The 26422-nt window shown below is 41.8% G+C and overlaps 1 protein-coding gene across 2 annotated transcripts in view; it reads right to left on the bottom strand.

The window, feature by feature from the left end:
• Positions 1-26422, bottom strand: part of SLC26A7 (solute carrier family 26 member 7) — a 699592-nt gene that overhangs the window by 121913 nt on the left and 551257 nt on the right. For both annotated transcript variants that reach the window (XM_078687052.1, XM_078687051.1), the window contains exons 8-9: positions 5355-5468; positions 2082-2159 (exon numbers count right to left, since the gene is read on the bottom strand). In XM_078687052.1, coding sequence (XP_078543178.1) covers positions 2082-2159; positions 5355-5468 — 192 coding nt within the window. The remainder of the gene's footprint in view (positions 1-2081; positions 2160-5354; positions 5469-26422) is intronic.

Below are 26422 nucleotides of genomic sequence, written 5' to 3' on the forward strand. Positions count from 1 at the left end.
AAAAAAGTAAAGTAAAATATCTGACTGTAGATCATTTAGGGGGGGGTTTGTTGGCAAGAAACCCAGTAAATAGCACAAATAAAAGGTAAAAAGCAGTTCTTAGCAGTAATAATATTTCAAAGGGTACCTGAAGAGGCCCACACAAACAAAATATATGTGTAAGAAAAGGCAAAGATGGAGACTTTAAAGTGCCTGGCATGTGTTCTCATGAATATAGACTAAATGGGCATACCATATTGTACAAGTTGTCTTTATCTAATGCTACATTCTGTTTATCTAAAGCAAATCCACTCTCTTGCAGGCTTTTAACAGAGTTGTCATGTACTCTTGCAGAAACAAAAATGTGACTTGAAAATAGAGGGATGGACAGACTTACAGATGGCTGAATGCTTTGTGTAAGCCAGGGAGTCCATTAAGCCCACTTCACTATCAGCACAGCTGCAAGGAAATCGCATTAAAGACTGAAGAAAATAGTCAGTCCACTGACTTTCATTGAATAAATCCCTTATGAGTGAGTGAAAACTTAGATCTGCAATAAAATCCTGTCCTTGCACTCTTTGGATGCCAATTCTGTCTTGCAATGCATAAAAATTCCCTGTCAAGGGCTAGCCAATGTCACATATAGGGGCCTATTAGGATTGCGGTTTTTCCACATCCTCCGGGCCGGCGGAAGCCACCGCCGGCCCAGAGGATGCGGAAAAACCACAGCGGACCCACCAGAGACCCACCGCCACATTAGGATGGCTGGTGGGTCCTGTTTTCTGTCCGCAGCTATTCCGCCGCGGTTGGCTTACAACCGCGGCGGAAAAGCTCTAATATGGTGGAGGTGTCTCTCAGACACTGTCCACCATATTAGGAAACGTTTCAAATGATGCTTTTCCGCGGCGGATTTTCCGCCGTAGAAAAGCATGTGGAACTTCACTGCGGGGGCCCGTTGCGGGCCCCCTAGGTGAAGGGGGGTGGAGGGTGCACATGGGGGGTACCTATGGTACCCCCCTGCATTTGTATGCAGAAATCGGCAGGCACCGCGCGGTGCCTGCAGCTTTCTGCATACAAAAGCAAAGTATGCATTTTTTACATTGCGGCGGGTGCAGCTTGAAGCTGCACCTGCCGCAATGTTAAGGATAGAGGATGTGACCGCCACCCTGGCGGTCACATCCTAATCTTCACGGGGGGAACGCCGCTGCCCATGCGGACGTTCCCCCCTACTTTATGGTGGCGGACGGACTCAGGTCCGTCCGCCATCATAATCGGCCCCTTAGTGTTTACCAACACCATGTACTTAGTTCTGGGGTTTCGTTTTATACATCAATGTTGTAAATTGTACAATCAGGCAACCAAGGACTACAACTTTCTAAAAGCAATAATATACTAAATTAAAACAAAGATCTAGAAATATGCAGCTAAGCATACATGCATTGCAGCTTGCAAGCTTAGTTGCAAGCTACAATTTGCATGATATTACTTGTAGAAAGTTACTTTTTCTATTTTAAACATATATTTGTTTTTCTACCGTTTTTTCAAAAGATTGCGTTTTTTAACAAAGCTGATTAAACATTTACATTCCTTTGGTTGCTCAGCTATCTAAGTCTTTGTTTATGTTTGTCCAATGGCTGTGTTTATGTTTGCACGTGAGTGGCTTTTGCAATAAATCTATGCAATAGGCCACAAAGAAGAACATTTTCTTCGAACACGGAGGCTCTTTACAATGGTTATTTAAATGCCATGAAATGCTCTCCAGACACAACTCTTGTCCGCCAATGTCAGATAAATGAAACCAGTATATTCCTTTTGATGATATAGAAAATAATCTTTTATCCACCCCTGAAGCATAACCCCATCAGTTCAACCAATCACAAATCCAGCAATTACACTAATTGTTCCTTATTCTTAGCCTCAAAAATGATATTTTTGTTCCTTATTCTTAGCCTCAAAAATGATATGACATTCATTAGGCCAAACCTAAAAATAGTCAATAGCGTGTCAATAGGTTCTCGCTAAAATGTTGAAAGCAAGAACATCTAGTGTTGGCTCTAAGTTACTTCAATTCAGTACATTATACCAGTTAGTAAAATCATCACCATTGGTAGCCAATACAGCAATGGACCTGCTATGTAGATCACAAGAAGTATCACAGAACAGGATACAAGGGAAGCCACCTAAAAAATAAGATAAAAGTCAACATCGCTAAATGACACCTGAACAATGCAAACACATTCAAATAAGGTCGTGGCAGAAATCCATTCAATAAATTAAATAATGGTAACAAAACTCACTCTTGTGAACGTTGCAAGTTAGATATTACCAGTGGGGGCTGCTGCCACGAAAACTTGGTGGTGCTGCACAGGGAATAATACAAAAAAAGAACTTACCTTCCGTTCCTGGACGCCTCCTCGGGACTCCTCTGCTCCAGCCACCTTGGTGCTCCTCTGCTCACATCCCGACCCAATCCAGACGCCTCTCTCATGCTATTACCCAGCACGAGAGAAGTGCTGGGATTGGCCTGAGCAGGCTGAATTGCCGCTCAGTTAGGGACAGGAAGCCTGTGCCTCTTTTCCTACCCGGCTGTGCAAGACAGCTGGGTTGGAGAAATGTAAGTGCGCATGTCGGTTTGGCCATTCCTAAAACAGCCGGCCAAACTGACATGCGCACTTACAGTGCACATACCACCCCTCCACTTTGGCTGCTGCTGTCACAGACCATGGCCCCGGCGCTACCTAGACTCAGCCAAGTGAGCATAAAATAAAATGATAATAAAATGGTTTCTTTATTTTTTACTTGCTGCCTTTCAACAGTGGGGCAACAGTCCTCTGCCATAACGGAGGAGCCGCCCCTGGATATTACCATTTCGAGTGTAAGGCAAGGTTTCGGAGTTTTGAATAACTCATTTTCTGATAAATTGTGCTGGGCTTGTTCAAGTGGCCAAGGAGGTTTGAGTGACAATGGGGGGTCCATAGGACCCGTCTTTTTCCCTCCGGATGGCTGCCATCAGGGAGCGCACTCACAGTGTGCCATCTTTTAGTTGGCGCACTGTCAGAGCACTTCCTGACAGCTTCTTTGCATCTGCGCTCACGTCTAAAATACGGCGTGGGAGCAGAGGCAAAGGGATTCCCTCATTTGCATTGGGCCATGCCCCATGCAAATGAGGGGCGCCCTCTGGTGATTGTGCTAGCACATATAGCAATATGTGTGCCAGGGCTATAAGTTTTAAATTTTGGCAGGTCAAACCTAGAATGAACATAGGAAAAATGCCAGGCAATTATTAGGACATGCCGATTTTCATGTGATAAGCACAAAAATCTGCATGTAATGCTCCAATACTATACTCAATTTTATTTAAGGTGCTATTTACCCCTGCAGTATGGGATTTGCACCATGTGTGATTCATATCACACCCTAATTGGGGCTACACATTGTCATGGCCTTAATGATATTCACAAAACTTTTAAAGGTAGTTTCCCTGCCTGCAAATAACCAAAGGTTACTCCAGTTAATGGCAGGAGTAAATCCCTTTTGATGTTGCAAGAGGGGTGGAAATATCCCAAATAGCGCTTGTTGTCTAGGAAAAGGTGTTTCTCCAAGTGGAAAATACTTTTCATGTAAAAAAGCAAAACAGTGCAAATATACTAAAGCATTCCATTAAGGCATATGGAAATATGCATTAGCTACATTTCTGAACTCCAAAATAATTACATATTTGAAAACACCTGAGTGGAAGCATGTATCTCAGCATCTATGGAAAACTGGTTGAATCCTTTTGGAATTCGGTCATGTCCAGTATCGACTATGCAAACTCACTCTATCTGGGACTTCCTAAGGTCAGAAGCTGCAGCTGGTTCAAAACCAGGTTGCAGGTTGTTTTTGGCGCCAGCCTATATATTGTCACACTAAACCTCTGGTGGCAAGATTACACTGGCTGCCAGTCGCCCAGGGGACCTTATTTAAAACTGGGTGCATTATTTTTAAATGTCATCATGGCCAAAATACTACCTTTATGACCTCCACAATCTGGAACTATACCCCCAAATGGAACCTTATCTCTGCTCATAAAAATGTGGTTGTGGTCCTCAAGTACAACACAAAGCGACTGGGTGGCACAAGGTTTGCTGTAAGTGCCCCAAACATATGGAATTCTCTTCTCCCATATATTAGAGCCACAACTTCCTATAGAGCTTTAGGACATTGCTAAAAACATGGCTCAGTAGACAGGCTTATGGATAAGCTCTGAGTCCCTTGCCTCTTCTGCCCGAGCGCCATGAAACCTTTCTGGTGTATGAGCACTTTAAAAATGCCTGGTAATACAACATAACAATTTCAAGAAAATCCAGAATTCACTCAAAATGTAGGGGACCCTGTTTGGCAGCAAGTTCCAGACTATCTTTTTGAATCGACCTCTGGATTTTTATGGAGAATGAAGAAAAACCTTTACATTGTGCAATGCTCAGTTGACCAACAGGTCTAACACAACTATGAGGCTGATTCACAAAACAAGAAACTGGCACAGGCTTTGACCTACAATTTGTGTCTATCAGGATTTTTTTGAATCCTCAAAGTAACAGGCATGTTCAAGTTTGTGTAAATATGTCAGTTCAAACTCTATGACCAGTGTAAAACTGTGCTTGGCGATTTCCTTTCTTAATTGAATGTTCTTTCACACTTATGTGGAATTCCCAAAACTTTCTAAAGGCATACCTGAAAAGCTGCAGCAAGCAATTTACTGGGACATAAGTAACTTATTTGTTACAGAGGCATTTCTCAAAGGCAGAATTGTACATACAGTACAAATTCTTATTGGAGAAAGGAAGTGTCCGTGAAAATTACACCTTTCTTTCTTTTCCTTTGTATTGTCCATGGGGAAATATATTTCCTTGCAGGCAAACCCTTTTCCCTTAGACCCACGAGCTTCAGTGTGTTCATTTTCCTGTCCCTCCGTTTTTTATGGATTTATGCCAGCCATTGGCAGGTTTAAAACTACCACCGTTGACAGGGTGGGAATGGGTTGGAGAAGAATTTTTGAATGCTCACAACATGATTGTCGGCTTCCACTTTCTTGCAACGAATGCCTTTGCTTACCCATACCTTGCATAGCACATACCCCACATAGTACTAGGCAAATGTGTGGTATTATGACGTAGAAGTAAACGGATCTATGCCTATAATGTCACTTTTGTAAATGCTTTGCAGGAGTAGATCCAGATATCTTTAATCTTAAATGCACTTTTATAATGTTTTAGAGGTATGTCAGTCAGTGTTTCAGAATTAAGTTGCTTGTGGTATTGTCTTTATGAATGATAAGAATAAGTATAAGAAAAAGAATAATGATTAACAATATTCATAGAAGTCTTTATGTTTACCTGTGTTTTTGCACCATTGCTTAATAAAAAACTGGTACGGCCCATGGCGGCAGCATTTGGTATACAATAGAAAAAGGAAGAAATCACATTACTGAGTCCATGCGCCAATAGCTCCTGTGAAATGAAATTTGAACAAATTGTTCACTTTTAAAACACTAATATGTGAAGGTTAAAATGTTATTCTCTATTTTCAATATGCGATACAATGTATTAGTGCAAAAATGAAACTGTAAAATTACTCACAACTGCATATTTAAACATGTTTCCAAACAATCACACATAGCCATGAGTATATCATTAATGTAATAATATAACCAAAATATAACTTCTATCGATAAAAGTTGATATTGATAATGTGATTCACTCACAAAGAAATTTAAGATAGCATACACCACAGTCTTCAGAGAGAAAAGAGCTAGAAAGCAGTCACAGACAAACAACCTTACACAACCAATGAATATAAATCTCAGGACTGTATAAAAGGGGCATCTAGAATGCTACCCTTCCCCGTTAACAGTAGATAGTACTAAACAAGTGTAGGACTATTCACAAACTGCGCTTTTTCATAATATTACACTACTACTTACATACTTGTTAAAGTGAGAATCAGGTAGCAGATGGCACTTTAAAATCGGTATATTGAAGTAGGATGCGTGGGAGAAGAAGCAACCCACAACCGCTCATTCTGGTGCCCTCGTCGTAACTGCCAAAGTAAACAGTTTCAGCAGAGCGGATAAGAACGCCAGAATGTGAAGTGGACATTAAATACAAACAGCGCCCGAGGACAAGCGCATGGGCAAGACCAGTTGTCCTTAAAGGAACAAGGTCAAATGTCAATACAACATCACCCCCTTTATTTTGCCAGAAAAGAAAAACATGTTATAACATTGCAATTAATAAATGACACATCACAGAATGAAAAATATCAATAAATGAATAAATAAATAACAGTATGTTGAAATGTGAAATTACATTAATTAATAATCTCTAAACCTCTGAGGAAGAGAAACATTGCAAGGCAACCTATGAGAAGTCCCCAGAATTAAACAATGTTCAGGTAACAACTGCAAGTTGGTGGAACCACTTTGTCTGGATTCAATAGATGGTGAAAAAACATGAGGAAAATTATCAGTGCACATGCCCTCATTAACATGAACATCACCTTCCGATGAAGAGGATACAGGTTTGTCGAAATAAAAGTCCATACCAGCATTTTCCCCATAAAACTCTGACAAACAAAGACCATTTTTGGGGGAAAAGTAATTTTCAAAGCTTGTGCAGCAGCAATTCTAAAAGGGTTCCTTCTGTACCACCACCCTCGACCATCCAAACGAACTGCCCCTTTAGAATCTCTGATAACCCTGCCAGGTAAAGTGAACATGGATTCTCCTTTTTTAATCCTGTTGTTTTTTGTTTTTTTATTAAAACCCAATCACCAACGGTAAATAAGACACCTTTGGTGTTCTTTAAATTCTTATGATAAATTGAAACAGCAGCATGTTTTTGCTTGAACATATCCTTTACTGTTTCCAAACTGCCCTGAGAATGGCAGGGAGAGGTAGTCAAATCTTTTACCCATGCGGGAGATAAATATGAACTGGCAAGTCTGTTGGTTAATAATCTAAAAGGAGAAACACTGGTGGTGCTGTGAGGAGTTGTATGTTATAATGGACAGTGGTCCTTGTTAAGAAAGAAATTCAAAGAGTAAATATAGAATGCAATGGATTCTTTGCAGTCTACCCAGCCGGATAGACAATTTAATATAAATGAATACGTTTTCTGTCCATGAACAGTTGCAATATCCAGTAGGAACAGTCCTGTATCCAAAACAATACATAAAAGGTGTGACAAGGTGATAGGGTGACAGTTTAAACAACATAAATCATAAAGAAAACAAAGCAAAATTCGAAACAATCAGGCGAAACAGAAGAAGAGTTTGTTCATAAGTATTCATGATGTGACAAGCTTGATATATGGCTACACACGTGACACATTTGCAATACAATTATTCGTGTGTACGCTGTTTTTAAAAAAGTCAACGGCGTTTCGATCCCTTTCAAGGTATAATTGGGATCATCATCAGGACAAAATGTACTGTGAGCCTGCGATAACACTATGTCAGAAAACAACAATAATTGAAAACATAAAGAAATTGGGGGGAAAATGGAAGGGAAAGGGAATTTAGTACCTATTTTGTAATACATGCAGTTCCAATATACGTGCTCACAATGCGTAATTCGAAATTACATTGCCAATTGTGATATTCAAACCGGGCTGGTGTGAATTGGAATGGTACATAATGAGGCCAACCATATTGCTGCACATTTGATCAATTATAGAACTCAAGCTACGTGCTAATAATGCGGGAAGTGAGATAAAACGGTGCTGGCGCTGAGTTGATAGAAAGAAGGTTAGATACCGGGTGAGGGGGTTCAACAATTGAAAAAATTGGAAAAGACACATGCACTAGGTATAACCAGAGCGGGAGCATGGTGTAATCAAGGACCACAATGGGCAAAAAAATACATGCTAGGTGAAATAAGGGTAACGGAGGAAAAATTACCTAATTGTGCAAGGAACGGACTCGGTGATCCGCGAAGTGGAGGTTTCCTTCCCTGTGGAATGCAGGATTCTGGGGGAAAGGAAACATGAATAAAGGCAAAGCTGGGGGAGGCGTGCAATCATTAGTGAGTGGAGAGCACAGGGAATTACCTGGTATAATAGGTGAAAATCAGTCCTGGCGGGGTGCAGGTGACCTAAGGAGGAAAATTTGCACAGGATTGTTACAATATTGCTAAGGAGCACTGGACCAATACCAAGGCTTGCGAAGGACATGAACATACCTTGCTGATGGGTAGGACGAGCGACGCCGAATGGCAGGGGTTCTAGAAGCGCTCGGTCGAGGAATCGGCATACGAAACCGGTGATTACTGTGTTCCCGCCGTTCTCTGTGTTGGTGTGCCTGTGCGCGAGGGCTCAGGAGTGTTTAAAGTTACGTGAAGGAAGGAAGTACATATAATCCCACATAGCTGAGGAGGAGTAGGAAGGGCACTCAGACACGAAGTCATGTTTAAGCAAGTGGGTGGCCATCTTGGGTGTGGGTTGCAAGTGGAGGGAAGTGCAAATAGCTGTGGAAGAATTAGAAGGGCGCTCAACCAGGAGGTTCTGTATTGGACGAGTGGGCGGCCATCTTGGGTGTGGATCGCAAGTGATACAGTAGGGAAAGAGAAGGTCATGAAAAAAAGTGACAATATGCAGTTTGTGAAACTGAATACAGTATAAATTAGGAGTGCATATTTAGCAGAAACTGAGTATACAAAAAAAGCCTTCGAATTGCAGTGGAGGCATTAAAAGGAGAACAAGTTATATTCTGGAAAAAGTTAGTAATGGTGTCACAGGAGGGTTGTCCAATTCTCAATCCTGTTAAGGCCATTTTTCATACCCTGAGTGCGCAAAATTCATTTGAGCTCCTCTTTGTTTAGAAGACTGGCAATATCCACTCCCCTAGGTGGTGGTTTAATTTGATTGATGATTGTCCATTTAATGTCATTTTCATCATGTTCGTTGTTTACAAAATGTTCCACAAGGGGTGCGTTCAGCGTTTTGCAACGGATACGGCTCCTGTGCTGACATATCCTGGTTCGTTGTTTGGCCTATGTAAATTTTTTTGCATGGACATTGTACTACATAGAGTACATTTCAAGAATTACAATTCGTGAAACTGTTAGATTTCATATTTACATAATTGAAAGTAAAATCTTGGCCTTCAATAGTGAACTCACACACAATGCAGTTGTCGCACTTTTTATGTCCCATCAAAGGAGTGAATCCCCAAAGTTCAGTAAGCGTGGATTGTGGTTTGGTGATGGGGAGAGCTCTGATTAGATGGTCTTTTATGTTGCGGCTCTATCTATAGGCAAACATAGGGCGATCAATGGTCAGAGTGCCTGCATTCAGTATGGTCCAATGTTTTAGGATAGATTTGCGTATGGCATTTGATACTGGTGAAAACGTGGTAGCACATACCATGCGTTTTAAGTTAGTCTTGAGTTTGGGGGTAAGGAGTACTTCCCGTGGACAGTACCAAGCTCTTTTGCGAGCATTGCATACCAATCGTTTACGGTAGCCACGGGCATGTAGCTTAGATGAGAGTATGGATGCTTCATGGAAGTAGTCTTCCTTATGACAGCAGTTCCTCCTGAGTCGTAAGAATTGTGAGTAGGTGAGTGAATCACGGAGTGCTCGGGGGTGATTACTGTCATATTTTAATAATGTGTTTCTTTCTGTAGGTTTGCGATATAGCTTGGTGATAAGTACTTTGTTGTCATGGTAGATGGTGAGATCCAGGAATTATATGGATGATCTGTTGTGTGTGAGTGTAAAAGTAAGGCGCTGGCATTTGTTATTGAGCCAATGAAGGAACTGGGAGAGGCTGCTTTCAGTGGAATGCCAAATTAGAAAAATATCGTCAATGTAGCGTTTCGACATAGTGATACCTTCAGAGAAGGGATTATTTTGGGTGAGAATTCTAGATGTTTCCAGATGGTCCATACACAAAATGGCCAAATTTGGGGCAAAAAGCGCGCCCATTAAGGTACCCTTTACCTGCTGATAGAATTCAGTTTCAAAGGAAAAGAAGTTTTGAGTGAGACATACTTCCAATAATTGTAGTATGAAAATAGTGGGGACATTATGTGGATGTGGTCTACTATCCAGTAATTTTTCAATGACCCATATCGCTTCTACCTGTGGTATATTGGTGTAGAGCGATTCTACGTCTAATGTACACAAGATGTCGAATTCCTTGTCAAAGGGATGGTGCTCCACCAGTTTTATCATGTACATGCTGTCCTTTACGTAACATTCTGTGAGGGGAATGACGTCTTTTATGAAGTAGTCTACATACTGACCCAAGGGCTCCAAAATGGAGCCACAACCAGAAACTATGAGGCGTCCAGAAGGTGTGGTCTCATTTTTATGGATTTTGAGTAAGGTATAGATTACTGGGGTGCAAGGGGACTTAATATTCAGGAATTTAAATTCCTTTTGACTAAGGAAACCTTGGTCTTTACCGTCGGTAGTTATTTGCAGGATCAGTTTCTGGAGTTCAGGAGTAGGGTTGGTGGGAAGCCTACAATAATGATCCGTATTAGTGAGTTGGTGTAGGATCTCACCCCTGTACGTATCTATTTCCTTTAGGACAATCCCTCCACCTTTGTCGGCAGACTTAATTATCAATGAGTCATTGTTTTTTAATGTATCAATGGCTTTTTTTTCCTCTAGTGAGATGTTATATGGAATGAAGCGTCTGGTATTTTCAATGGTGGATAAATCTTTCATTATAATTTTTTCAAATGTGACTACCTCACTCGGAATCATATTGGCACTGAGGAAGAAGGTGGTGGGTGGATGGAATGGTGTGTTGCTGGTGACTATGGAGGAGGGGCTTTGTAAAAAGAATGCATGTAGACATATACGTCTAAAAAAATGGAGCAGTTTGGTTTGGAGTTCAAGGAAATCGGGTTTGATAGTGGGTACGAATGATAATCCTTTGCTTAATAATGAGAGTTCAGAGGAGGCAAGGATATGCTTTCAGAGATTAAAACTAGGAATGGTTTGAGGCATGTCTGAGTCCATTGCCACTGGTAAAATCGCCGGCATGTCTGATGCTCGCCTGGGGGATTGTACCATTGTCGCTTGCCACAACCTCGATTCTGGTTCTCTCCTCTGCCTCTGCCTAAAAAAGTTTGATTCAGAGGACAGGTAGAGGGGCCAGGGGCTTCTCCTTGGTCTGAACTATCTGAAGATTCAGCAGAGGTATCGGAAAAACCCACTAAGTAAATGTGCCTGTTGAATCTGCCCCAAGGTCTGGTATTTTGAGGATTAGAGTAGGTGCGGTTGGAATAGTCGTCTTTCTGTAAGTAAGGGTATGTTCTTTCTAACACGTATGAGTTAATATCTTTCTTTACTTTGACAGATTTCTTATTCTTTTAGTCTATAGAAATCCTCAATTGTTTTTATACCTGTTGAAGTAGTTTTTTACCCTCGGTGAGCGAGCTTTTGCCTATTATCTGTTTCTCAATGTCAGCTAATTCTTGCTCTAGAATTTTCAAAGCTTCTGTGGCTGTATCAATTCCTAAGACCATTCAGTGCCTGGAGCAGGTTGTTCCTATATAACTAAAGCTGTTAATATATTTGGGGTTATCAGTAAACATTCCAGGGATGTTACGCACCTGGAGACCCACAGGTATTTTGTTTGCTTTTAAATAGTCAGTGAGCATACCGGCTTGGTAGGCTGTATAGAATCCATTGCGTTCTATATTTACTCTTTGAATTTCTTTCTTAACAAGGACCACTGTCCATTATAACAAACTCTGCAGTTCTTCTAGAGTTTGAAGACTAGGTACAACTTCCGATCAGGTCATGGTCTATTGATAGGTCCCTTCTTACATCCCCAGATGATCGTGAGTATATTAGAGCAGAAGCACAAGAATTTTTTCAAGTTAACATTGGTTCTGCGTGCTCTAGCTCTGTTTGGGACGCTTTTAAGTGTTCCTTGCGAGGGGTTATCAAGAATAAAACTACTTTCCGTAGGAGGCAGTATATCCAAGAAGTGGCATCTATTGAGGCCAACTTGCTACTTGTTCAAACTGAACTAGAGGTTGTTCCCTCAGTCCTACATTCCAACCAAAAGGGCTTTGTGAAGGGTCGCCAGCTCTTTGAGCTGACGTACAACCTGATAGGAGAAATCGACATGGCAACTAGTTCCTCTATGCCACTTGCAATTCTCACGCTTGACGCCACCAAGGCCTTCGACAGGGTCAATTGGTTGTACCTGTCGGGGGCCTTGGAAAAATTTGGCGTGGGTCGGGCTTTCCGCAGAGCGGTGGAACTCCTTTATCATAACCCATCAGCTTAGGTCTTGGTTAATGGCGGCCTGTCAGACCCATTTACTATTACAAGGGGCACTCGGCAGGGTTGCCCTCTATCCCCCCTGCTTTTCGATCTCTATATCGAGCCGTTTGCTCAAAAAATTCGGGAGGACAATAACATCATGCCTTTCAGATATAGAGATTGGGAAAAAAAGTGTCCCTGTATGCAGACGACATTATGATCATGACGTCAGATATTAGTACCGCATTCCCGGCAGCCATAAACTTAGCATTGGAATTCGGTAAAATATCAGGGTACGAGGTTAATGCCTCCAAGACCGAAGTTATGGCATGGAACAGCGAAGCAACAGGGTTTTCTGAGCAATTAAGCGATAACATGAGATATCTAGGCTTAAGAATTGTTAAAGACATTAACTTGATTGCCTCTACTAACTTCGCTTTAGTTGCTAAAGAATGTAGGAAGCTAATGGGAGCTTGGGGGCATCTCCCACTGACAGTCCTGGGTCGTGCAAATCTTGTAAAAATGTCTATTTTACCTAAGTTGACTTTCATTTTCAACAGTATACCACTATATTTTGAAACAACTTTAATAGCTAAGATGCAGAGTGACATCTCTTCATTTATTTGGAAGAACAAGAGCGTAAGAATAGCCTGGAAGAAGTTAAGGCGTCGCAGGGAGAAGGGTGGTCTGGCTGGTCCTGACCTTCAGATATATGCGTGGGCCTTTCAGATGACACATGCCCGAATGTTGCTAAAGTCTCCATTAGACCATGGCAGAGGGATGATATTCACAGCATTGTTACAGTGTGAAGTATTGGGGCAGTCTGGTTCTCTTTTTAAGTTTGGAGACCCCAAATTTTTCAAGAAGGTCAAGCTGAAGGTGCTACAGGGCCTAGCAAGAACTTGGTTCAATCTTAGAGTTGCTACTAAACTAGGATACCACTCGAACAGATCTCCTATATGGGATCTCCCTGCCCCCCCAGGTTGGGCAAACGATTCACTGGTAATTCCATTAATAGATGCTGGAATCTCAACATGGGGTGACCTGTTTGTGGAAGGGGCCATGCTTTCCTGGGAACATCTAATGAGCAAGGTGGGCCCCAACCTTTCTAGATTTAAGTTTTTGCAAATATCAAGCTGGGCACAAGCACAGTCAGCTAGAGCTCAGCTTCGTTTCAGTCCGCCCCTAGGAGAAGGTAGCCAACTGGAGTCCTCTTTGCTTGATAAAACACTGGCACCCAAGGAGGTGTCCCTTTGGTATAACCTAATCTTAGAAGAGATTGATGGGGAATTCAATCTCCCAGTATTATTATGGAGCTCTTTGTTGCCTTCTTTGAATGTAAATGAATTATGGCTAATCTCCTGTAAAGTTCTTTGGGACATAGTTAAACCAGCCTGGCTCCGTAGGAACCACCTTTTTACCCTTCACAGGGCCTACTACTCTCCCCAAACACTGTCTAAATTTTCAACAGGGGAACCAGTGGCATGTGCCCGGTGCGGTTTAGCGGCAGCCTCAGACGCACACAAGAGTGTTCACACTTGACGTCATATTGGGATTCAATCGGCAACAAATTAACATCTTCAATTGGATCCACAGTGGCTATAGATCTTCAGCTGGTAATCTTTGGTGTAGTGGATCAAGTGCGAAGTCCTGCTAACAATCTTTTGTTTTACTCCATCTTGGTGGCCCGCAGAGAAATCTGCAAGCAGTGGAAAGAGGCTTCTCCTCCGTCGTTACATGACTGGTGTTCCTCCATGTTACAAATATCTAAAATCGATCTCGCCAGGGCCGGGAAACCAGATAAAAGAGCTTTTTGGCATATACTCGGTTGGTCCCATTAGTTTGAGCTGTTTTTTTTTTTTTTGTCTCCCCCAGGTCCGATGATTGCAAAGCCATGATATACTCTCCCTGCTAAAACATCTCCGCCCTTTTTCTCGGCGAATTGGTGTTAAAAGTAATGGTGGTAACTGGCTAATGGTAAAATCTGAACAACAGGTAACAAGGCGTAAGGATTGGCTGGGTGAATGACATAGCTGTAGGGTTCTGGCAGATCAGTACATCATTTATACCCTTACCAGTCTTTGACTGAGACAGCATGTCAATTCCCCAATATGCCATTCTATTCTGTCCACAGTCCTGACAGATTACAACCATGGTGGAGATGAGGACAAATAAAAAAAATAAAAAATAATAATAATTCAGCATCTGGTGAGATTCAAATTGTGTGCCATTGTCGGTTACCGGTTCTCTGGGTGGACCGTCAATATCAAAAATACCTTTAAAAATTTTAATTACAGCATTGGTATCAGGTGATGAAACAAAATCAAAGTACACCCACTTCGACATGTAATCAATCAGAACTAAAAGATGCCTTTTATTGCTGGGAAGGAGTTTGAAAGGCCCCGCAAAGTCAAGAGCAACTTTATCCCATGGAGAATCAGGTATGGGAACCATGTGTAGGCTGGGTTCAGATAATTTCCAATGCTTATCGGAAATTAAACATGTGCTGCAATCAGAGATCCATTTTTTAACTTGGGAATTAAGACCTGGCCACCAGTAAAACAGTTTTAAATTGCGAATGGTGGCTGAAAGACCCATGTGACCTTCATGACTCTTCTTGAATAATAATTCCCTAAGAGTAGTGGGAGGAACTAATGAGTCATGATGAAGCAAGAATCCATTCACAACTGACAAATCATCGGAAACTTGTGCAAAGGGTTTTACACCAGGAGAAAGATGTCCCTAATGAGGCCAACCTTGCTTGATGTGATCCATAACCTGCTGAAGGAGAACATACTTCCCAAGCGCGGACAACCATGATGTTTGCAGAAATAAAAATGGAAAATGGAAAATCCAAAGGTTGTGGAACAGTCAGATTTGATTCACCAGAAACAGCTGAAAAGGCATGTAGGATAATGAACGGCATAAAGATCAATGGTGGAGAGATTGATGTGTGCATGGATCGAAATGCATAATCATCAATTTAATTTCTAAGAACATTCCTATTTGTTTAGCATTTTTCCTAGTAAATCCTTTAAGTAAGTGTATGCTTTGAGCTGTAACTCAAGCCCCACCAGCCTCTCAACAGTATATAGTTTTATACACACTGCTTGAAAAGGAAAAATAATGATAAATGAAATGAATTCTTTTTAATTTTAAGCATTTTAATATATGTGAATGTGTGTATGTGTGTGTTTAAATGTTAACAATTATTTTCAATTTAAAATCACTTTTAATTAAATAGGATTTGGAACTTTTAGTAAAAAAATTCCAAATATGCAAACATAAGTTTTTAATAAAATGTACTAAGTAGTAATTAAATATAAAAATGATAATACGGGTGTGATTTTTTTTTACAATTACTTTAAATAATAATAAGTATACATGTGTTAATATTTTTTTAATTCAATTATCTATTAACATTTAATTTGGGGAATTACTGTGCAGTACGTTTTGTATGTTACATTAAAATATGTTTTTATTTTTTTTAAATATTAGTAATGTTCAATTTGTTCCCCTATACTTTACTATATGGAGATCTTCGACCAGGTGGCTGTGGAGATTTCTGCCTACATGTGAAAAGTTAGTATTAATAACTTTACACATGAATCCTGCTCTAGCAGGCTCCATCACCTGTTTTGAGGAGGGGAAACATGTAAGTCTGAACATAGAGGTAAATGTACACTCAGAAATGGTGAATAGCAAAAAAGTGTAAAGCCAATACTAAGTGCACTACTAAGTTTACACATTAGGAAATCTACACATATAAAGTTATATTTGTAAAGAGGGTCCATATTATATATCTAGTCATGAAACGTACCCACAGAGAAGTGGTATTAATACAGTTACTTAGCTGCAAAAGAATATTGCAAGTATTTAATTAACTTATGGACAGTAATTGGTCTTGGTATAAAGTTTGGCACTAGGTAATGAGACACACTTTGCCTGATACAGGAGTGTGAACAATCCAACAGCAACTAATAGTAGGTTAGATACACAAGGAAAGGTATGTGCAAAGGAACTGTGGTATGAAATAGTTGTACTTCATATACCTAATTTGATTATTCAGACAGTGATAGAATAGGAAACAAGTTTATCATTGTGAATACAAAACTGGATCATGTAATTTGCCTGTGCCACTAGAGTAAGTTTCTCACAAGGTCCCCTCTGGGGCTCTAAACGAGCTAGCAAATTAATTGCTTTCAACTTAGTGAAAGTGGCTCTTCAACACTCATTTAGAGTGTGAAGTAATTCCCAAAATCCTGAAAAACAAACATTGCCACCAACAATTGCAGCTGTCAAGTCTTTGAGGTTTGATGGAATTCCCATAAATGCTTTGTTACCCCATATGCAGTACTAAACCAGACAATGTATTATCCCAAGCAAACGTTTTTCAAGTTTTTGTTTAACAATACTTAAAACTGGTGTAAATAACCTATAAAAATAGCACTATCTAAGGCAGGCAGGAAAACCTTCAAAGACCATTGAGATCAACACGAAAGACTTATGAAAAGTTCTGCATGTGTGTTGGCCTCAGAAACTTGAATGATAGCATATGAGGAGACTGACATCCTCATCCTTATATAAACGAAATCCTAATGAATGTGAGAAGTGCCAGAAGTTTTGCAAGGAGTGTTGTTTTATGTTTTTCCAGGATGACATGCCTGGAGATCTGATAGGAAGTAACATAATGTTGTTCTAGAGACAGTATTGGGAATATTGGAACAATCAGGACTTGCTGTAGAAGTAGAGAAATGTAAGTTTAGTGGAGGTGGAGTCCTTGAGGCACACATTGTCATGTAAAGGAGTGAAACCCAAATTAAAGATGGTGGAAGCCATCGAGAGAATGCACTCATTAAAGCACCAAGAAGTGGATAGGGTCTGGGTGCAGGACTGATGCAGATGAGTGATGGACAGGAGAGGGTGTGGCATAGGCATTGACAACATTGAAAGGTGCTGGAAGCACTAATTACAATATTTAGAAGGAAGCATTAACATACTTGTGGGGTGTGCAACATTTCAGAAAATATGTGCAGGGCACTCATTTTTAATTGCGCACTAACCATAGACCATTGATAGATGTGTTCACCACTAGAAGATATCTTTATTGTTCAATTAATTAAACTTGTTACAATATTCTATCAATAAAACAAAAGCTTGGTTAAGAATTCACACAATTATTTAAGAATAAAGTAATCGTTTAAAAAAGATTTAAAATAATAAAAATGACTTTTATGATTATTTTCTTAACTGGCAGTAAAATATTATACATAGAATTTAAGAAAGAAAGTTTTTGTCATAGTCTCTCTTTCTCAATGGCCGACTAAGTCCAGTTATAGTTCAGTATACAGTTTCAATTTGGCTCGGATGGCATCAGTGAATTTCCCTAGTCGGGCCACAATTTGAGGTGTTTTAGTAGAGAAGCACAGGTCGGACACTTCACTGCAACTTTGTAGGCCAAGCAACCTACAAATAGGGAGAATCAAGCGCTACCTCTCACTGACAAATTTTGGGCAACAGCACAACAAATGGAGCCAGGATTTACGATGGTAGTTACAGAGTCAACAAGCCACTGAGTTATCCTGCCGGGCCCAGGTTGAATTAAAATCCGTAATGGGCAAAGCAAGCAGTCTCATCTAAGAGATTCTTCCCAGGGCCAGGACTGTCAAAGCTTGCTCTAGGTAGGGTTGCGGTGTTCCCATGGTATATGAGGAGTCCAGCGAGGAGAGATTCGATTGGCGATGCAGGCTTTCCAAGTCCCTTTCAAAGGATATTTTCTTGGCTTGTGTATTCACTGTTTTCCTCCAAGCTGTTAGTGGGATGTCAGGGATATGCAGATTTTGGATGTTGATGTCAAATAATCTAATGCCTGCTGCCAAATGCACCTGCCATGGGGAGCCCTCCTCTTCAAAGAGCATTTTAATTTGTCTTTTTAATGACAATTCTGGTGCTCGTGTGGTCCTGATATTATATTTTATTAAATCACCTGAGCAAGTAATGTCCGGACTAGTGAGACCCAACTCCAGCCTTAGTCTTGCTCTCCTGGCCTGTCTGGGGAGAGCTGGGACCTTTTTTTGTAAGCAAAAATGTGATGGTTCGCGAGGAACTTATTGAAGGCACCGGGGAAAACTAAGTGGCCATAGTTAAGAGAGGGCACTAGCTTAGTCTTAAGAACTTTCAAAATAGGTTCAGCAGTTGGACTATGAAGTCGCTGATTAAGGCTTTTAAAAGAGAAAATGATGCCCGCCGCTTTCCTTCTCAGCTGTTTCAGATGGGCTGTGGGTTTTGCCCCTTCCGATAGCCAAAAGCCCAAATAATTGTAGCTCATACTTGTTTTAATTTGCAGGGCCCCAAGTTGCCAATGCGTGGTCTTCTTACACGGGTACTTCCCAAATATAAGTACCCTGGTCTTTTCCTGGTTCACCAGGAGTTTGTTCTGTTGGTTATATCCAAGCAAGGCTTTTAGGGCCTTTTGTAAGCCAGTTCTCGTGTGGTCCAAAATCACAATGTCACCCGCATACTGGAGTATTTGAAGCCGCGTTATTCCCAGTCTGGTGGGCAATAAACTTGCCGCCTCCCGTGCTTTCCCCAGATCAGCTGTACACAGATTGAAAAGTATAGGGGCAAGTACGCACCCTTGTTTTAAGCTGTTATTGGTTGGTACCTTAGCAGTGACTAATGTTTGGCTGATTTTAATGCGGACCCAGGTCCCCTGATGTAGGGATATTATGGCTTTTAGCAGCTGTTGGCGGATTCCCCAAATGTGTAGTTTTTCCCACAGCTTACCGCGATCAACCCTATCAAAAGCTGCACTGTAATCAACAAAACAGCAAAGCAGTGGTAACTGAGATGTCTGGGTGGCACGATTGGACAGATGGCCCGTACTAAGATGTTATCTGTGGTAGAGCTTTGGGCCCGGAATCCTGTTTGAAATAGGGGAAGAATGTTATTATCCGTTACCCAGGCTTCCAGTTCTTTCAGAAGTATTCTGGCGTATGCTTTGGTTTCAACGTCCAATAATGCAATGAGCCGGTAGTTTTCGGGTTTTGTGCTGTCCCCTTTTTTGTAAATTGGGGAAAGTATTGAACCTTTCCATGATGTTGGAACAGTAGAGGTGGCAAAGGTGTGCTTAAAGAGTGTTGTCAACTGCTCTGCCCAGAATCCCTGCGAGGCTTTAAACACAGATGGCGGAACTCCGTTGGGTCCAGGAGCTCCATCTGACCTCATGTTTTTTATCAGGGTGATTACCTCGGCCACTGTGATGTTAGAAGTTTTAATGACTTTATCTTTTGTTGGAGATTGTAGATGGGAATAAGTTTGGGTAATGTCCTGTTGGCTTGAATACAGCTGAGTTGCATGTTTAACCCACTCCAAGGCGGCCACTCCATTTTCTTTTATCTGGCCGGTGTTGGAGAGTTGCTTTATATATCTCCAAAGTTGTATGTGGCCCCTTTCTTTGAGGAAGGTAAAAATCCCACTCTGACTCAGTTTTCTTGGAGCGTATTTCCCATACTTTCTTCCTGTGCGCTGCGCGGAGAGCTGTTATTTCCTGATGTTTGATATTTTCGGTGCCTTTCCTTCTAGCCTTCAAGGTTCTTGTAAGACTACGTTTTGTGTGGATTAGGTCTCTTGATTTGATGGTTATCGGGGGTCCTTGTGAGAGGGTATCCTGCACTTGGGTACCTCCAATTTGTACCCCTAGGTTAGTTTCAGTTCTACTAGGAGTGCTTCCCAGTAGGCCTGGGGCAAGACTGGACTCGTGACTGTGGGATGTGATTCTTTGTGAGTTACCCATTCCAGGATTTTAGGGCCAAGATTGTTTGTCCATTTTATTCTCCTCAGAATTTCATAGCGTTCTTCTCCGTTTGAAACCCCTAGTACTTTCAATTGTGTTGTAGGTTCCCCACTTACTGCAGGGTCATACTCAGTGGCCTGTGGTCACTCTCATCCCTATTGTCTACTTCAAAGTTGTTAAAGAATGGTGCTAGGTAGTCCGAGATTAAAATGTAGTCTATTGTGGACTTGTCCCTAAAGGTGGGTAGAGGGAGACAGAGAGGATCCACAGCTGTTTGGATAGTGTAAGCTGAGACCAAACTGTGATTTAAAAAGAGCTGCTGCAGTGAGGTGCAATCGAAGTGTGATGGAATATGCGCTTTCGACTTCCCTAACTCCTGAGTATTCAAATCACCGGCGATAACTGGAAGGTGTGAGGAATATTTGTTTATGAGCTGGTCCTTTTTTGTTGTCATTATTTTTACAACATGTTTTTTTTGCTGGGAGGCAGGGTTTACATAGCAATTGATTACCAATTACCACTAAGGGTGCTGAAAGGTGACAGCTTTCAAAGCTCAGTGGCTAAACTATTTACAAAAATGCATATTTCACATCAAATATGTACCTAGAACCACGACTGTCAATGCCAATTGTTTGGTGGGACCATCCATGTGTGGTGACGTATATGAGGAGGATAAGGAGTATATAGTAACTTAGGTAAAGGAATCTCATATGGGAGCCATATCGGAGAATGAATGGAGAGGGGCATTGTTGGAGGAGGTACTGGTGTACTGGTGTCAATGTTGAATGAGGGTAGGTTTGAAGGCTGATGATGAAGTAGACTTAAGGAAATGTTTGTCTGTGTGGAAAGATGTGTCTGTAGTCAGCTGTATTATCAGAAAATGTGTGTTAGACCTGGCACCATTGGGTGGGTCTCCCCTGCATTTTTTGCCTTTGCCTCTTGTGTTTTGCTGTGTGTTGGACTCTGTTTTGCTGGTCTAGATGCTTTGGCACTTTGCCACTGCTGTTCAGTGCCAAATTGCAAGTGCTCCCTTTTTAAATTGTTGTTATGGATTAGTGATTCCATGATTGGCATATATGATTTACTAGTCACACCCTAGTACAGTGCACTGTGTGTGCCCAGGACCTGTAAATCAAATACTGCTAGTGGGCTGCAGCCCTGATTATGCCACCCACAGAAGCAGACTGTAAAATGTAACTCTGGCCTGTAATTGCAGAGCCTGTGTGCAGGCTAGTACTGCCATGTCAACTTGGCAAGTGCACCCACTTGCCAGATCCTAGCCTTCCCTTTTCTTACATTTCAGTCACCCCTAAGGTAGGCCCAAGGTACCCCTGTGGGCAGGGTGCAGTGTATGTGAAAGGTAGGACATCCGGGCGGACGGCTTTCCCGAAGAGTAGGTTTCAGGCGGGGAGTCGCGAGTGTGACAGATTGGACACCGCGGGAACAATGCCCGCGCCGCCCTGTCCCAGGAAGTGATTTTCCTTCCTTTTATTTGTATCCTTGGCTGCTGTGACTCACAGCGAGCCGGCACGGGAAATATCCGTGAGTAATTGCACCAAATGTATTTTTTCGTTTTTTCACACTAAGTGCCTCACGGGAGGGTGTGCCTTAGCGCGCACATACCACCGGAGAGCAATTTTGTCTGTGGTCCTGACGAATGCTGTGCGATCCTGCATTTTCACAGCAGAAACATGTTGACCTTATATATTAATTAAGGACACAGGTTTCCTAATCTAGAACCTAGTTGTGTCCGCCTTTCACGTTTTTAACCTTAATACAGGTTGGCCCACATTAAATATTTTGGTTGGGTCTCAACCGTGTATTTTTTAATTCTGCACACACTTATTTTGCACTTTTTTGAGTTATACCACTGTTACACTCACCACCAACCCACTCCGCTGTAAATCAGGCATTGTAGCACACTGGGGGGCATTCAGCCACCCCAGCGGGGACCCAATGATGAAGCATGTCACCAACTAGTGGTGAGTGAGGGTCCTTTTAATACAGAGGTTTACTTGCCCTTCCCAGTTGGGTGTGAATACCCTTCGTCTACTGGGTTGCAACCTCCTGGTTATTTGAGATTACTGTTTTGTGTAATCTTGTAGTTACCTGAACCGGGTGGGGGCCTTTTGAGAAAACCTAACACTCTTACACTATTTTCCTGTTTCACCGATTATTTACGTTTCACTGAGTCACTCCTTAGTTGTTTATGATAAAGGTAGGACATGCCCTGGTGCGTGTGGCATGTCCTGATAGTGAATTACGGCCAATTTAGTTTTTCACTATTGCAAGGCTAACTGGTCCATTAGGACAAGATGGGAGTTTGTTTATAACATCTTCTAAACATAACTGGCCCTGGGAACAGGGTAGGAAAATAAAGTTTAGTATGCCCGAACTCAGAATGTTAAGATGTATCTTTTAATGAGGGCGATTTTTACATTCTGTGTTTGAAAATACCACTTTTAGAAGGTAGATATTTTCTTGCCTAACCATCCAGTGTGCCTCTGATAGGTGTGTGTATTGCATGTCTGGCTTGTGGATGACAGGGGCTGGAGAGAGGCAGTGGCTCCAGAAGTCTGATGTGTCAGAGCTGGGCTGAATAGACTGGGCAGCCTTTAGAGGAGGGGTAAGAGATTTTCTTTCACCTGCACAGGACTGGTCTGCCTTCAACAATGCTGTCTCCACCTCCTGCCAGGAAGCTGCACCAGTGAGGACAGAACTGGGTTTGGCTGGGAACAGACACTCTCTGCCTTCAGAGAACAAAGGAATCTGTGCATAAGAAGAGGGCCCAGACCCCAGACTTTTAGATCACTTCTGGGAATCAAGAAGAACCTTTGCCAAGAAGAAGAGCCGGAGAAGCTGAGGAGGAATACTGCATATATACTGTTTGCTGTCTGGGGTTGGCCTGCAGTGGCTACTGCTCATGATATCCACAATGCAACATCCCGACCCGCACTGCAGCCCCAACTTCATTGACGCCGGTGCTTCATCAACACGGAGCCTATATTCGACGTGGATGTCTCCTGAATCCATCAACACTGCACCGTCGTAAGGAACCGATACCTCACCACCATACTGAAGTCACCTCCCCGACACAGTAAGGAACCAACTACTCACCTCCCCTGCACTGCATTGAGGAACCAAGGCTTCACCTCCCTTGGGGTCATAAGGAATTGACGCCTCTCGGCGCCAACGAATCATCACCTCCCCAACGCCATGCCCCACCTGTGCTTTCACTGTTTCCAAGGTACTGTTCTTTGTGGGTCTGCTTGACTCCACGCCAGACGCCGGGCACCTAGCGGTCGGCGCCCTACTTTGGGATTTTTACCTGTCTCAACATCATAATAACACCAGGTGGAGTTATTTGTTGCTACAAACTTTAATTGAGTGAATAACCTATTTCTGAGGATATTTTGATAACTGTATTGTGGATTTTTGTTGTTTGGTCTTGTGTTAGTTTAGATAAAGATTAATTATTTTTCTAAACTGTTGTGGTTAAGCATGGGCGGATTTTGCGAATTGGCAATCCGCGAAATTGCGTATTTACGGATTCGCAATCCGCAAAATCCGCGAACTCTCGCGAATTTTGCGGATTGCTGTTTTTTTTGTGTTTGCAAGTGTTTCTGCCATTTTGCAAGGATTTTTTACCAGTTCGCAAACGCGAACTTACTTGTCGGGTAGCAACGGTCGCGACCATGTTGTTTCTACGTCTGGTTCATCACAGCACCCTCTGTTTCACCACTGCCACCCTCTGTTTCACCACTGCCACCCTCTGGCTCACCCATGCCACCCTCTGGCTCAACCATGCCACCCTCTAGTTCATCACAGTAGATTATGGGGGGAAAAGCACACCTGCCCTGCCTCAACTGACATGAATGAATTAGGGGCTGATTAATGTGTCACTGAATTTGAACTTCCAGGCTGGCACCTGCTTCCTTATCTGTAATTGCTTTCTGTTGCAGTGTAATATTTTTAACAGGACCTTTGTTGTATACTTGTAGCTATTCTCTGAGCCTGCTGTGAGGGTCAGAGCAGGGTCATAGAATAGTTGCAAGTAGGCAACTGAACTCTGAAGGGGCCCCTCAGGAAGCACTACAGGGAATGGTTACTAATGATAAGATTGAACTTTTGCACCTGCTGAGTGCTTTCAGTTTTGCAAAAATCCAAATATCCAGCAGCATCCACAAAAAGTAATCCTTCTAGGTCAAGATCCAAATCAAAGTGACCAGCACATGAAGAAAGCACTGGGAGGAGCCTGCTGGACAGGAACAGGAAGTTGGAGACTGTGGGGCACTTCCTTCCTCCCACCCACCCCCCAAAATGGACTCCTTGCAAAAAAAAAGTGCAGGCAAATGTCAACCTGAGGAGTTATTCTGATAAAAATCATAATTTTCAAGGTTTATGCTGCCTGCTGGTGGATTTCTTGTGCGAAATTGCAAATTTTGCAATCTCGCAATTGCGAGATGGTCGCTGCCCGCCGCATCTACGTGTTCGCAAGTGTTTACTCCCGCAAAATTGTATAGTATTCTAGTTGGCAAGTGCGACCAAGCAAAAAATCCGCTTCGCACGGATTTACGAATTTTCGGCACGTTCGCGAGAGTTCGCGGATTGCGAACTTGCCGAAAATCCGCAAAATCCGCGAGCGGAACGGATTTTACGCCCATGCTTACTAGTGGTGTCCATTTGTAGTGTTTTCACTGTATTAATGTATGTGTTCACAAATGCTTTACACACTGTCATGAGAAAAGCCTGTCTGCTCGTACCAAGCTACCAAGGGGATGAGCAGGAGTTATTTTAGAAGTGTATCCCTCTTCCCTGACTAGAAGCAAGGGCCCCCATTTGGACAAAGGTACCTACCTCTGCCAACTAGAGATCCCCATTTCTAACAATGTGATAGATCGGTGGTTCTAGCAAGTTTGCAACAAAGTATGTTGGAACTATTGCATGGAGGGCTTAGAGGGATTTCTGCCAAGAAAAGAAAGGCTGGGTCGACTTCAGGTGGCCTGGAATAGACAGGCGTATTGACAGGATTGTACATAATTGTGTGCCCTGCACTTGCAGCTATAAATATTACACAATGTCAAAAACGTGCATAGTGCCTGTGGAATTTCCAAAAAGGGTGTCAGAAAAGATGGCCATTTACACGAGGGGTACATTTGACTACCTTGCTTAGGAAATCAGGTACACCATCATAATGATCTATCATTTTTCCAAATGCCTAGAGGTAGCTTTTATGAAGGAAATAAAGGCTTCTGATGCCATTGCCTTTTGAAAACAAATCTTCAGAGAAGGATGTCATTTCAGAAATTTAAATCCTTCCTCAAGAAGGAAGGGATGTGACACATCTGAACTAAGGTTTTCCACTCTTTAGAAAATAGTAACGATTCAATCATGTTCTAGGGGAGTCCATCCAGTTGTCTATGAGTGAGGGTTCAATTGGAAGCAAGAGGTAAAAATATGTAATTGAGTTACTGAACCACACCTCACTCAGCTGAGGGTCAAGAATGGCATGTACAAGTGTTGTTCCTGCTTCGATGGAAAGACCTAAACATTCTGATGTGAATAGGCATCCCCTTGGTGAAAAGGTAATAAAAGATTCAATATCAGTATGCACAAATGCATAATTATAAATTAATGTGAGGTCAATGAAGGTTTGAAAATGTCAATCTGGCGAAGGTGTGAACGAGAGATCATTGTAAGAAGGGATATTCCAAGTAGTCAATCCCTAAGAGAGGAATAAAACAATTGGCAATATGGTACTATTGAAGGTAAGGAATTGGTGGACTGTGAGGAGCAATGAATTTGAACTGCAGATTTCAAAGAAGGGAGAGAACATGAGTGCAGAAGTAACTGACAATGAGAAACAGAAAAAACAAGGTTAACTTAGAAAGATACCCAAAAAAGTGCACATAGTTCTTCAAAATAAGTGATCTGGTTTTTGTTTATCATTATTCTGCATTGGAAACTTGCATATCCTTGCATGTGTGCTCTGTTTGTTTTTCGGTTCAACTATTGGGAAAGGGGATGTCTTAGTGCATGTTTTCCTTTAAAAGTAATTTAATGATGGTTCAACATTTCATAAGTGGCAATTTAGCACTCTTGAATTTGCTTGCCAAGGGTCACACACCTATGTTCGGCACTCTTCAATAAAGTTACTTTCAACTATTACTTTTGAGGAGCCTTCTTCTGAAAAGTTATATGTGACCCACTGCACAAAATACATTGTTTTTGACACAAAGGATCAGATTCCAAGCCTGCACTGCCTGTGCTACTCATTTGAGATGCTCTCTCAATTTATAATCAATTTAGATTCTTTATTTTCAGACTCTTTTATTACTAACTTTTCTTCTGCTTTGATTATTCAGATGTTTATACATTA

Source organism: Lissotriton helveticus, chromosome 4_1 (assembly GCF_964261635.1).
Source record: "Lissotriton helveticus chromosome 4_1, aLisHel1.1, whole genome shotgun sequence".
Taxonomy (NCBI): Eukaryota; Metazoa; Chordata; class Amphibia; order Caudata; family Salamandridae; genus Lissotriton; species Lissotriton helveticus.